This window comes from Lontra canadensis, unplaced genomic scaffold (assembly GCF_010015895.1).
Source record: "Lontra canadensis isolate GAN:19392208 unplaced genomic scaffold, GSC_riverotter_1.0 scaffold92, whole genome shotgun sequence".
NCBI classification, from domain to species: domain Eukaryota; kingdom Metazoa; phylum Chordata; class Mammalia; order Carnivora; family Mustelidae; genus Lontra; species Lontra canadensis.
The window spans coordinates 6,976,712-6,990,377 of record NW_022631086.1 but is presented as its reverse complement, the minus strand read 5'-3'; the positions used below and the strand labels follow the sequence as shown (position 1 = coordinate 6,990,377).

Below are 13,666 nucleotides of genomic sequence, written 5' to 3'. Positions count from 1 at the left end.
CCAAACGTATCAATAATGCCACAAAATTGTCTGCATTGTTATATGAGAATCAAACTTCCGCAGCTTGATTTATATTGATGGGAATCATGACAGATGGAGAACTGTATTACAAGCCCCCTGGAGCGCGCCTGAAACCACAGGAAGTACTGAGCCCCGTGGAGACTAAGACGTATGTACATCCTTATGACAAAGTTTAATTTATAAATGGGGCACAGTAAGAGATGAAGAATAATTAATAATAAAACAGAATAACCTGTAATGAAGGTTATGTGAATATGGTCTAGCTATCTTACTGTACTGTACTCATTGTCATTCCTCTTGTGGGCTCCTCATGTGAGATGACAAAATGCCCAAAGGATGAGAAGTGAGGTGAAAAGCGTAGGCATCGTGACAGCATTAGGTTACTACCCTCTGACAATAGTGAGAAGGACAATCATCTGGTTCTGGACCTTGGTTGCCGGTGGAAAGGGAAATCGTGGATAAGTGAGGACCTACTGTACCAAAGGGTGGCAGTGTCCAGCTTGTGTGACTGAAAATGGTACACAGGTGCTTTGAATAAGCACACCACAGGAGGGAAGAAAACTGGGTTATAGCATCACAAAAGTCCTCTTCTCTCTTGGAAAATTCTCATCACATGAACCCATCCTGGTTAACACGATCTTCAGGAAGGGAAGCAAAGCTCCTATCAGTGTTATTTCTGCCTCCAAACAATCATAAAACCATATGCAATACATCTGAACCTCATCATCCCACTTCCCACAGGACTCACTTTGTTTCTATCTGCTTTTACTGGCCTTTAAAATTGTAGTTGATACACAATCTTCTGTTAGTTATAGGTGTATAACATAGTGAATTGACATTATATACACTATAAAATGCTCACTATGGTATGTCTAGTTACTGTCACATATAACGTTATTATGGTATGATTGACTACATGTCTTATGCTGTACTCTTTCTACAGTCCTTCTTTCTTTTTAAAAAGAGTTTAAATGGATTCTCATATGGAATAAGGCACAAGTAAAACAATTTTTTTTTTTTTAAAACAAAAGAACATTTTCCCTGATAGGAAAGGAAAATGTGACTGAAAAAGTTTAAACACGGAGAAGATAAAGCTTGCAATGCAACATTCCCCCTTCCCATTTGGTTATTTCTAATCTTCTACATGTGGGGCTTGAACTCATGACTCTGGGATCAAGACCTGAGCTGAGATTAAGAGTCGGACGCTTAACCAACTGAACCACTCAGGCACCCCAAACCCTCTGTACTTTAAAAACACTGTATTTTTAGGGAAATGCAAACTGTAGCTTACATCAATGTAACATGGTTCTCTTCCCCACCTTCTTCACCAGCAGAGCTGGCCAGTGTGCAGATATTAAATGCAAAGACATAAATATTACCAAAGTCCCATCTTGGCATATTTATCTGGGTAGTCAAGTTTCTAATTAGAATAGAACAAACCGCACCCGCACTACACACCCCCACATTAACAGGAACAAGCAAAGCACCTAGGTTAAACTGGTAAAGGCATATTCCATTATAATCTTCCTGTATTAAATTGGTATTAAAAAGGTAGGAAAACCATTTACATTTTATTGTAGGATAATAAAAGCCAAATTACAGACAACCGATGAATTTTTTTCTTTTTTAAAAAATTCTAGGGTACATGAACAGGGGAAAAAAAACAAACAAGAAAATCAGGGACTTTTTTCTGAACAAACAACATCACAGTTTTTCCCATGATATGCGCCTAAGCCACTAAGTCTCATCTGTCACACAGGACACTGAATGGTGACAGTCTCACATTTGTTATTTGTAATTCCTAAGTGGTCAGTATTGAGTATCTTCACTTCTGGGTAAGAGAAAAAGCATTTTGGTCCATTAATTCACCTACTCGCTCCTGGAGGACGTTAACCAACTCTGCGATAACAAAGACGTGAGTGTCATCAATGTCTTGAATGATGAACTTCTTCCCTAAGGCATTTGATTCGTCCAAGTACAGCAGGAACTGCTTCATGGCAGGGTCACTGCAGAAAGAAACACATGATAACGACACACTGTGCTGTCAAATTACACCTGGGCAATTAGAATTGGGCATGCAGGATTTTTAGGGCAACTGTAAAAGTTCTAAATTGTTACTCAATTCCGCACTTCCTGTCTCAAGCATTAGAGTTTTAGAGAAAGAGGCCAATGATGAGATTTTAAAAGATTAATTTGTCACTGACAAGTGAAAAAGTAATGTTCAGAGCTTTGCAGTTATTAGGGCCTAGAATCACAGCTCCCTTAACTGATTCAAAAAATGAATTTCCTTACTTGCCGATGACCATTATATCTAAGAAGTCAATAGACTTTCACTATCTTGCCAGGGAATAATTAATTGACAAAACCAGTTAAACAGTCACTGTGGGGGCGCCTGGGTGGCTCAGTGGGTTAAAGCCTCTGCCTTCGGCTCAGGTCATGATCCCAGGGTCCTGGGATCGAGCCCCGCGTCAGGCTCTCTGCTCAGCAGGGAGCCTGCTTCCCTTCCTCTCTCTGCCTACCTGTGATCTCTGTCTGTCAAATAAATAAATAAAATCTTTAAAAAAATAAAAATAAACAGTCACTGTGATAAAGCAGGATGAATAGCAAAAGTCAATCCCAGCTTTATCACTTGTGACCTTAACATGTACTTAAACTCTAACGCCACAAAATAAGCCTACATAACAGACTGTTAGAGAAATTAAAGGAGAATAATGCCAAGGGTAGTGTTTGGCTTGCAGCAGGTTCTCAAGTTCTTTTTCTTCCTTAAAATTCTGAACTTTTTAAGTTTAAACTATCACTCAGAATCTTTAAAGGAAATTCTACCAAAATCTTCTCGAGAATACTGAGCTCAAAGAAGAGACATAATTTAATTCTATTCATTCGTGATTTTTAGTTTGGAATGAGTAGAGTAAGTCACAAGGAAAGGGGGATACAATTTCTAGGATTTACATGGGGTGTCTGGGTGAGTCAGTTGTTTAAGTGTCCAACAGTTGATTTCAGCTCAGTTCATGATCTCAGGGTCCTGGGATCAAGTCCCTTGTTGGGCTCTGTGCTCGGTGGGGAGGCTGCTTGTGGATCTCTCTCCCTCTCTCTCTGCCCCTCCCCTGGCTCTCCCCTGCCTCGTCTCAAATAAATAAATAAATCTAAAAAGAAAAGAAAAGAAAACCCTATTTCTAGGATGTACCCAAACATATCTCTGTCAAAAAAACCCTGAATCACAACAAGGACACTCTCTACACCTAATATAACGTACAACAATGTAGTCAGCAACAGATGAAAACAAAAATGTCAAGTTGCATATAGTTTTTTTTTAAATCTTAGAGAACAAGTAACTTTACAAAATCTTATTGTTTCTTAAGGAATGACAACATCAGTTACAAAGATGACAATTCAAAAGAGGTCAGTGTAATTTCCTGAAAACATTAAAAACAAGTTTTACGTCTTTTAAATACAAACTAGGCCTAAGTGAAGCTAACAAAGGTAAAGGATTTCAAGCACCACATGAGTATGGTTCCTGGCATATTAACTATTAATAAAATCAAGTCTTCCTGAAAAGATGATTTTTTAAATTATTTTCAGTAACTTAACCATTGCAGTGATTTTATTAACAATTTACTACACCATAAAATGATGTGAATAAATAGGTCTGCACACATCAGAACCGACACAATTTTAAATTTAGTTTCTAGTATGCCTATCATTGTACACATAGGTTCAGAACCCCTAGGTTATGCTTGTCCACTTAGGTTTGGCAAAATTCAGTCATATTCTATTGTTGCAGAATTAGAAGGACCACTCTAATGTGCAGAATTGATTGGTTCAGAAGTAAATTTGCTACTTTAAGCTTTATTCATGCATTCAATAAATATTTACTGAGCACTTGGATGTGCTAGGCACTATACCGGTCCTGGGTATTCAGCAGTGAACAATACAGTTCGGAATCCTCCCTGTTATTGAGCTTATATTTTACCGGTAGGACTACAATAAACACACATGCGCGCACACGCAAGCAGCAGGGAAGCAGGATGAGAAATGGCAGTGATGAAAGTGATAGGATCCTGTAAGTTTAAACAGGGGAGGCAGGGAAGGCCTTTCCAAGCAGTGGTATCTGAACACACAGGAGGAGGGAGTAAGCAAGGCGTGTAAGATCCTAGGCAGAGTGAACAGTAAGGCTATGGAGGCTGGAGACGGGTGACCAAAGGGGACAGAAGTGGGAGGTGAGGTCAGAAAGTTAGTTGTAGCCGGGCCAGATCCCAAAGGGCCTTGGAGGTGATTTTAGCAAGTTTGGCTTTTACTGAGTGACATGATTTAACTTACAGACTGACTTCAATTTTAGACGTAAGGATCATGCTGCCTGCGGGGATAAAAAAAGCCTGGAGGGTAGTGGAGGCAAGGGCAGAAACAGGGAGACTGATTAGAAAGTGACTGTAGTGACCCAGGCAAGAGATGACAATGGTTTGGACCTACGTGGTAAAAGTGAGATGATGAGTACTTGGATTCTAGACATATGCTGAATGTAAAGCCAACATAATTTGCTGAGACTAGACCCCAGCTTTGAAGGAGAGGAATTAAGGAGACTCCCAACATTTTTGGTCAGAGCAAATGAAAAAGTGGAGTTGCCTTTTATGGAGATGAGGAGGAAGTGAACAGGTTTGCTGGGAAGATCAAGAGCTGGGTTTTAGGCATGTTACATGCGAGATGCCTCCTGGCACCCAAGAGAAGAAACCGAGTAGGAAGATGGATATACAATTCTGGATTTCGGCAGCCAAGTCCAGACTGAAGAGAAAAAGTCAGTCATCAAGCCCTGACAAGGGAGTGAACATAGCTACAGAGAAGAAACCAGCGACCAAGCCCCAGACTCCCCGATATAAAAGGTTAGGAAGAAATGGACAATCAGCAAAGTAGACTATAAAGCAGTGACACTGAGGTAGGAAGGAAACCCTGCCTGGAAGATAAGTGAACAAAGGACCTTCAGGAAGAGGAAGTGGTCCGTTGTGTCAGGGGCTGGGAACAGGCACAGTAAGATAAGGACTGAGACCAAAGTGCCTGGGGGACTCACATTCCCGCTTTGAATCAGCATGGTGTTTTCAAAATGTTTGCCATTTGCATATTATCCTTGCTCATTTAGCACCCCTTGTAACACCTGAGTTACATATTACTTATTATTTTTCTTTAAATTGCCTTGAAATCAACTTTTAAGCTTAACTTCACCTGGCATGAATCACCAGTCATCCCAATGTGTTTTCATCCTCAAATAAATCAAACTGGTCATATAAAAACAATTTCTGTGTCCTCCCCCTCCCCCCCTTTTCAAAGATTTTATTTATTTATTTGACAGAGAGATCACAAGTAGGCAGAGAGGCAGGTGGGGGTGGGGAGTGAAGCAGGCTCCCCGCTGAGCAGAGAGCCTGATGTGGGGCTCGATCACAGGACCCTGAGATCATGACCTGAGCTGAAGGCAGAGGCTTAACCCACTGAGCCACCTAGGCGCCCCTCTCCCCCCTCCCTTCTGTGTTCTACTGTGAACCATCCTGAACACCAGCGCCATTCCCCATACCTGGGGAAACCTGCTCACTGACAAAGGAGATACTTAGAAAGTGACTGGCTGGTGAGACAATGAAGTAACTACTTCCCTTCTTCATCGTCTCAGCTCAACTTTTTGAAAGGAAACAGCAATTTGTGACTGAATTCTCAAGCATGTACCTGAAATATAATTTATAATGATTCAAAATGACAAAATTTAAGGGACTTTTATCATGAAACATTGAGGGAACTGGAGTATCTTGCCTGAATACAGGGCTATTTACTCTACTTCTTCATGAAGAGTCCATGGGAGAACCTGCTGGTAAGAAAGAAAAACAAAACCAAGTGCTCACAGACATACTTGGTTGAAGTCCTGGGTTCAGGGTTAGTGAGCAAGGGAAAAATGTCTTGGTCCTGGAGACGTGAAAGTAGGAATCAATCGACTCCTTCCTACATAACCCGAGTAAAACTCCTATAATACACGATTCTAAAAAGTATTACACCACAAAGGCTCTACTAGGATGATGTAGTTCGCTGTCGAACCAGATCACAGACTTCACCGGTCACCTGCACAACATTGTCAGCATTGTCTGTCCCATCAGAATGATAATCTCGGTTCAATCAACGGTAAACTACCCTCCCTGAAAATAATTAGCTAACAGGTACAGTTACTTAAAAATCTTAAAAGTATTTCTCCAAATTCTGTATGCCCTGAGAAAAGAACGTTTTAGAAAATTGTTATCAAACAATGAAATGAAATGGCTTTGTTTGCTTGAGTTTATTTCCTTCTTACAAGCATTTTCCAAAGTGTTTTTGGAATAAGCCTATTGTCCAGCTTGAGATACAGGTATCTTTATTAGGACCCAACATAACTGTAGATGGCTCACAGGGGACATTGAGTTAACCAAAGTAATTGTCTCAAGTTCCCAATATGAAATACACTAGGTTTACTGTCAGAAAGACATGACACTAAAGACAGCACTGGACTCAGCCTAACTCCAAGCCCCAGCTCAGTCAACCAATATGCATGATATATAAAATCACTAAACCTCTCCATGTCTTAGCGTCCTAGGTAGTAAGATGGAGACAGTGCTACTTATACTGGAGGGTTGCTGGATTGGAGAATACATCTAAAAACACTTTGCTCATAGAAGATACTCAAATGAAGAGCAATTAAAATGCCTAGAGTTTTTGGGTGTGTGGGAGGATACAGGTAGAAAGATTCAAATTACCTACTTCTATACTTATTAAAAGATTTGCTGTTACAAAAAAATTTTTTATTACTAGCTTGTGTATATGATATTCTAAGAATATGCATGCACACTTTTTTTTTTTTTTTTTTGATACTTAACACAATAAAGGGGCACCTGGGTGGCTTAGTTGGTTAAATGTCTGCCTTTGGGTCAGGTCATGATCCCAGGCTCTTGGGATCAAGCCCTTAGTCAGGCTCCTTGCTCAGCAGGGAGCCTGTTTTTCCCTCTCCCTGCCGCTCCCCCCCTGCTTATGCTGTCAAATTAATAAATAGAAAATCTCAAAAAATAAAAGAACACAATATTATGCTTAGTTTTGTGTTAGTCTATGTCAGGCTTACTAGCTTGGGCTCTGAAGCAGAACGCTACGGTTTACAATCCCATCTTAGCAACTATATAAGCCTGAGCAATTAATTTCTCTGTGCCTCAATTTCTGCATCTGTAAAATGGGATACAAATTCCTCTATCTGGGCACCCAGGAGGCTCAGTCAGTTTGCTGAAAGTCTGCCGTTGCCTCAGGTCATGGTCTCTGGGTCTCGGATCAAGACCAGCATCTGGTGCCCTGCTCAGTGGGGAGTCCGCTTCTCCCTCTGCCCACCCCTCCACCCATGTGCTTGCTTGCATGTGTGCTCTGCCTCTCAAATGAATAAAATCTTAAAAAAAAAAAAAATCTGCATCTCATAGGGTTGTTGTGAGAACTAACTGAATATTACCAAGGACTTAGTACAGTATCTGGTAAACGCTCAGTGTCATTTTATGAAGGTATTCTTTCATAAAATTATCATTTTTATTTATCATTGTATTATACCATGTCATTGTCCCTTATCACTTAAAATGTTTTCAAATACTTTAATAGCTACATTATTTGATTACAAAAATGTCAGGATTCTTAATTTAATGACTCAACATTTCAATACTTCCATTCAACACCTGGTGCTCGTCACTCCGAGTCGCACTCCCTACTCCCCATCATGTTTGCTCTCCATCATTAAGAGTCTATTTCTTGATTTGGCTCACATTTCCCCTCTTTGTTTTGTTTCTTATATTCCACATGAGTGAAATCACATGGTTTTTGTCTTTCTCCGACCAACTTATTTCGCTTATCATACACTCAATTTTATTAGCACAATTACCTACATTTTTTTAAAGATTTATTTGAGAAAGAGAGCATGCGTGTGTACCAGTGCACTCTGGGGGGTGGGGAGGAGAGGCACAGAGAGAATCAGAGACTCCCAAGCAGACTCCCAAATAAGCAGGGAACCCTGACGCAGCAGGGCTCGATCTCTCAACCCTGAGATCACAACCTGAGCTGAAACTAAGAGTCAGACGGGTAACCGACTGAGCTACCCCTCAATCTCCTACATTTTTTTCTGCAGTTCTGATCACTTCCTTAGGGTCACCTCTTTAGGATAAACTTCTAGAAATGGAATTATTGTGTTAAACCATATAAAAGCTAAAAACCTATTACAAATTGCTTTCTAGATCAGCCATTTAAGACTGCACCTCTGGGGCGCTTGGGTGGCTCAGCGGGTTAAGCCTCTGGCTGGGTCGTGATCTCACCTGGGATGGAGCCCCACGTCGGGCTCCCTGCTCAGCGGGGAGCCTGCTTCCCCTCTCTCTGCCTACCCGTGATCTGTCAAATAAATAAATAAAATTAAAAAAAGACTGCACCTCCATCAACCATATCGGTAGCTTGGTGAGAGCCTGCTTTTTAAAAACTAAGACCGGAAGACAACAGTCACTTAAGAACTACTTTAATGTAACTTGCCAAAAAGGAGGTCTGGCATACAAACCTTTTTGGTACTAAAACTTGAATCCAAGCTATCAGAACGTATTCTTATCTCCACTAGTATCACTGTGGTAACAGAGATGTAATGGAACATTAATAACCTGAATTTACGCTGAGATTATATTCCTTAACTGTGTTGACAAAATTCACTCAATAAACAAAATACTTACTAAGTACCTGCTAGTCGTATTTTAGGCACTGTCTGGGTGGCCAAGGAACTTCCGTGGGTACAGCCCTTCTAAGCAGCAGAGGCTCACAAGAGAGATGTAAATGACGTGGAAGAACAGAAAAAGATGGTAGATGCTTTTGCCTTATTCTTATTTGCTTCTCATACACAATATAGGTTTACAAGCCAAAGCTATAAGGGTAAGACTGGTCTAGTAATATCTATTTCTCCAAATCCTTTGCACCTCTGCAACAAATCCTCCTTGCTGGAGCACTTGCCACACCACGTGGGCAACTATCACCCAGGAGGTCTGCTCCAGCGCCTGCAATCGGACAGACGCTGTCAGGCACACGCTGCCGCGACACTGCCGTGCTCGGCGAGACTTGGGAAAATGCTTGGTGTGAGGCTGGCAGTTGACAGTGCTGGATCCCAACAAAGAGGAAGGTTTCACCAATCTCATTTTGATATAAAAACTCAAATTTATAAACAGAAGAATTTCAATTTAGCCTTAGATTTGGGTTTTCGATAAGCCTTGGGAGGAAAGCGTTTTCTTGGAACCCAGCACCTTGACTTTTCCAGCTCACTGACAGGCCTAAATGGCCGCTATCATAATCTGATTTATCTGCTTCTTTACTAGAGACTTCAAATCTGTTAAAAGGAACTGACATGGAATTTAAATATGGCAATAAGTTAAGCCATCCTAAGACAGGTGTCAAAGTCAGACTCCCTTCCTGAAGGAGGCCACACATGCCTGGAAAGTATTTTGCTGGCCGCTGGAACAGAATATGTGAACAGTACTATCTGTGCCGTGACAGATGACCTTGTACAGTGATGTGGCTGGAATTTGGAGGGAAGATAAGTGGAATGATGGAATAGTTTTAGGAGACTCTGGAGTAGTTTGCCTACGAACTCCAGACCTATCAAATTCTGTACTCCAGCACACCTAGAGGCTCCATATAATCTATGGGGATTATGAGGTAATAAACATAACGATACTATGCTATTAAGCATCTTCTCCGGGCACCTGGGTGGCTCAGGGGGTTAAGAATCTTCTCTTTGGCATCAAATACAGACATGAGGGGAACTGAAGGACTCTTCCAGTTACCATCCCAACGTGTGCATCTGACTGTGGAGTACCCACCAGCCCTGACCATGCACTTTATGGGTCTGTCATTTCTTAGGCCTGAAGTCTTCTTGGAAGATTTAACCTTGGGGAAGACAGTTACCCTTTCAAAAAATTGTGCAGGCTACACTTCAGAATTCACCTTGAAGGAAAAAATTAAAGTTCTGCCAAGGGCACTATCTGCAAAATAAAATTTTAGTGACCCTGGTGCAAAAACAGTTCTCCATAGGAAAACTGATGCTCAACCTTAAGCCAATTAAGTGCTTCCCAAACTTTTAATGCTTCTTAACAAGTTCCTTTGCATATACAATTTTGATTTAGGAGATTTAGGGTGAGGTCTCACTCAGATTTTGCATTTCTAACAAGTTCCAGAAGATGCTGTTGCTGCTAGCCTGAAGAAGAGCAAAGTGACAGAGGGCCATTAGAGCCCAGGTAGAAGTCAGAGGTTTGATTACATGACGGCAGACAAGGCAGACAGCTCAGCCTATCAGGAAAGAAAACTTAACACCTCAGCTCTTCTTACAAATCCGTACTCTGCCCTTAAGGCTACCCTGAAGGCCTACCACTGAGATTTTAATGAGTCTCCTAGAGTTCTGGTCTTTAAAATGCAGTCCAGTCATCATATTTTTTCAAATTAAAATACAGATTTAACAGAATCCCAATCATCATGCCAAAAGGACTATTTTAGAAACAGACTAAATTATTCTAAGGTTATTCTTGAAGAGGCAACCATGACAAAAGAATGGATGTGGGACAGAACTAAGGAAAGCAGCAAGGAAAATGAAACAATGTGATAAAAGAGATACCTATGATTAAAGAAAGGAATAAATGCAGTGAAACAACTGTTCAGCTAAAAAAGAAAAACAAGTACAAATTCAGATCTTTACCTAATATGGCTGTCCTCCTAACAGAGTCCAGATAAATAAAACTTAACACACTAACGAAAACTAAAATACAAAAATCTTACAAGACAGAAGACTTATTAAATCCAGAGGGGAAGCTCAAACTGTGATATGACAAAGTTTTAAGAAAAATATGAAAATTAGCCTAAAAGTCTTTTCCAAAAGAAAATAGCACACTGTTTTTAGAACTTATGGGATCTAGAGCCCTTCCCCATGCTTTCCCAAGTGAACACCTCTCTAAGTACTTTTTTTTTTTTTTTAAGATTTTATTCATTCATTTGAGAAAGATAGCACAAGCGGGAAGAGGTGCAGAGGGAGGGGGAGAAGCAGACTCCCCGCTGAGCAGGGAGCCCGATGTGGGGCTCTATATAAGGACCCTGAGATCATGACGTGAGCCAAAGGCAGACGCTTAACCAACTGAGCCACCGAGGCACCCCCTAAGCAGTTTATTCTTATCAACATGTGTTCTAGTCTCTCACATTAAAACCAAATAACAAGAACCAGAGTCCCTTACCATATCCTTCTTTAGCCATCAACTCGCTTCTCCATTCCTTTGCTCATTACTACAACAAAACTTCTCCAAAGAGACTTCTCCACTTTTCCACTTCCTCACCTTCCTTTCTCTTCCCAAAGTACTCCAATCTGACATCTATCTCACCTCTCCACGAAAACTCTCATTAAAAATAGAAGAAGAGGGGCGCCTGGGTGGCTCAGTGGGTTAAGCCTCTGCCTTCGGCTCAGGTCATGATCTCAGGGTCCTGGAATCGAGTCCCGAATCGGGCTTTCTGCTCAGCGGGGAGCCTGCTCTGTCTCTCTCTCCGCCTTCTTGTGATCTCTGTCAAATAGATAAATAAATCTTAAAAAGAAAAAAAAAAAAAAGAAATCGCTGACTTCCAGTGTGTTGTCTTAGTCCATCTCTCATCACCAGGGACTCACTTTTATGAAAGATTCCCTCTTAGCTTCCCTCCTACATCACTGGCTCTTTTCTTCTTATCTTTGTTGTGTCTATCCAAACACTAAATCTGCACAACTCAGTGCTGAGCACTTGAAATGTGGCCAGCCTCTGAGACGTGCTGTCAAAGTAAACTCCACACTGGATTTTGAAGCCATGGTATGAAAAAAGACTTAGCAAAATTGTGAAATCTTAGTATGAATTCTGAAGATGTAGAACATGTGGAAATATTTTGGACACAAGGTTAAATAAAACATATTGATTTCACCTGCTTCAATTTACTCTTAATATGGCTAATAAAAAAGTTAAGACTACACATGTGGTTCACATTATATTTCTATAAGACAATGCTGTTATACAAGCCAGAAGTATCCTATGGTTTGGTTTTGCTCCTTCCCCAGCCCTGCTATCACGAACAAGTGAAGACTGAGCAAGAACTGGTCCAGTAGTTCAAGTTTTCGGACTGCATGGTAACAAAGCCCAGTGTAGCTTGCTTTAAGAAATTCAATGCTGCCCATTAAGGTTTCTAGCTTCTCCTATGAAATGTGTGCCTGGTTTAAGAAATCTTCAATTGGCTCTTAATTTTCTTACTCTTTTCAAGACCACAGCTTGTGATTGTGAAGACATAGGCAGACCTTAAAATTCTAGTCAATCTCCCTAATGGTTGGAGGACAATAATGAGCACTGTTCCTCTAAAGAGCATTGATCCAAAAAATACACTGCCCTTGACCAAAACCGGTTGGAAATATGTCAATTACATCAACTGGACTGAGACATTGAAATCTGGCACCAGGAAGAAAAGCTGCGACGAAATCTGTCCCACTTGTTATGTAAGAAAAATGAAGTTGAGAAAGCTGAAAGACTTGATTCATTTAGATCTTAAAACAAAACGAAAACATGGGTTTTAGAGGAGATACACATACATCAAGATTTAATATGGAGATTTAAATTTCACTGAGTATCAAAACTACTAACCATTCTATTAGCACTCCTTTCAAGACGTTGACCATCTTTTCCCAGGCAGAAGGTGCAGATGACCTTTAAAATGCTAATAAGAGAGGTAAGGTGACAATAAATTAAAAAAAAAAATCAACTTCAATATACTTTGGAGATTTGCCTCTTGAAATGAGACAAAATATTAAATGTCACATTAAATATTTAAGTATGAAAAACAGAGGGCTAACATTAAGAAAACATAGACATTCTGATTTCTAAAATTTAAAATGAGTCTATTGGACTATTAATGCAGAAATCTTACTTGCATATGCTACCCAAGTCAGTCCTAATGAAAGCAAGCAACCGAACTCTATGCCCGCGTACCCAATTCAACTTTAGAACATGAGTCACAAGATTTCTATTCCCGCCCAGAATAACGATAAAAGATAATATTTTGGGAGGCAGAAATCACAGAATGGGAGCTGTGAAAGGGATGGTGAGGTCGACCATCTCATTAGGTCGAAGAAACTGAGCCATAGCTCCGGGCGGGGGGGGGGGGGGAGCGGAGCTAAGTCTCCCTATAACCACATTAACTCAGGTTCCCCAATGATCTGCCCAAGCAGGAACATATCCCACGCAGCGGACGCCAGCCTAACGCTTACAGTCGTACACCTGGGCGCGAGCCATTACCTCCCGTAACGAAACCCGCGCGCGGTTCGTTACTGCGGGACAGCCTCCAAGCCTCTTCAGGAAGGGCCCCGAGAGGTGCGGGACACTGCCCCGTACCCCCGCACCTGGAGGACAGGCTTCTAGGTCTTTTCTTCCTCCTCCCCTCTTTCCTCGGGAGCCCTCGGTTTGCCACGCACCTCACTTACCTCACTTACCCCTCTCGCTCGGCGAGCTGACACCAAGTCCCTCCAACCGCAGAACCAACAGCACTTCGCCCTCGCCAAGTGTGCCTGCGCCCGCAACGTCATCGGTCAGCGACGCTCTTGTGGGTGGGG

At 41.3% G+C, this 13,666-nt stretch overlaps 1 protein-coding gene across 2 annotated transcripts; it reads right to left on the bottom strand.

Annotated features, from left to right (window-relative positions):
* Nucleotides 1-1,635: 1,635 nt before the first annotated feature.
* GTF2H5 (general transcription factor IIH subunit 5) lies at nucleotides 1,636-13,609 on the bottom strand. Of its 2 annotated transcripts, none has more exons than XM_032836451.1 (3): nucleotides 13,538-13,609; nucleotides 12,702-12,774; nucleotides 1,636-2,027 (listed from the first exon to the last, which is right to left on the bottom strand). In XM_032836451.1, exons 2-3 carry the CDS (start codon nucleotides 12,734-12,736, stop codon nucleotides 1,847-1,849), a joined length of 216 nt encoding a protein of 71 aa, XP_032692342.1. In that variant the 5' UTR covers nucleotides 12,737-12,774; nucleotides 13,538-13,609; the 3' UTR covers nucleotides 1,636-1,846. The 2 variants fall into 2 exon arrangements, with proteins under 2 accessions (XP_032692342.1, XP_032692344.1); XM_032836453.1 differs by having other exon boundaries at nucleotides 13,578-13,601.
* Between the last annotated feature and the right edge of the window lie 57 nt (nucleotides 13,610-13,666).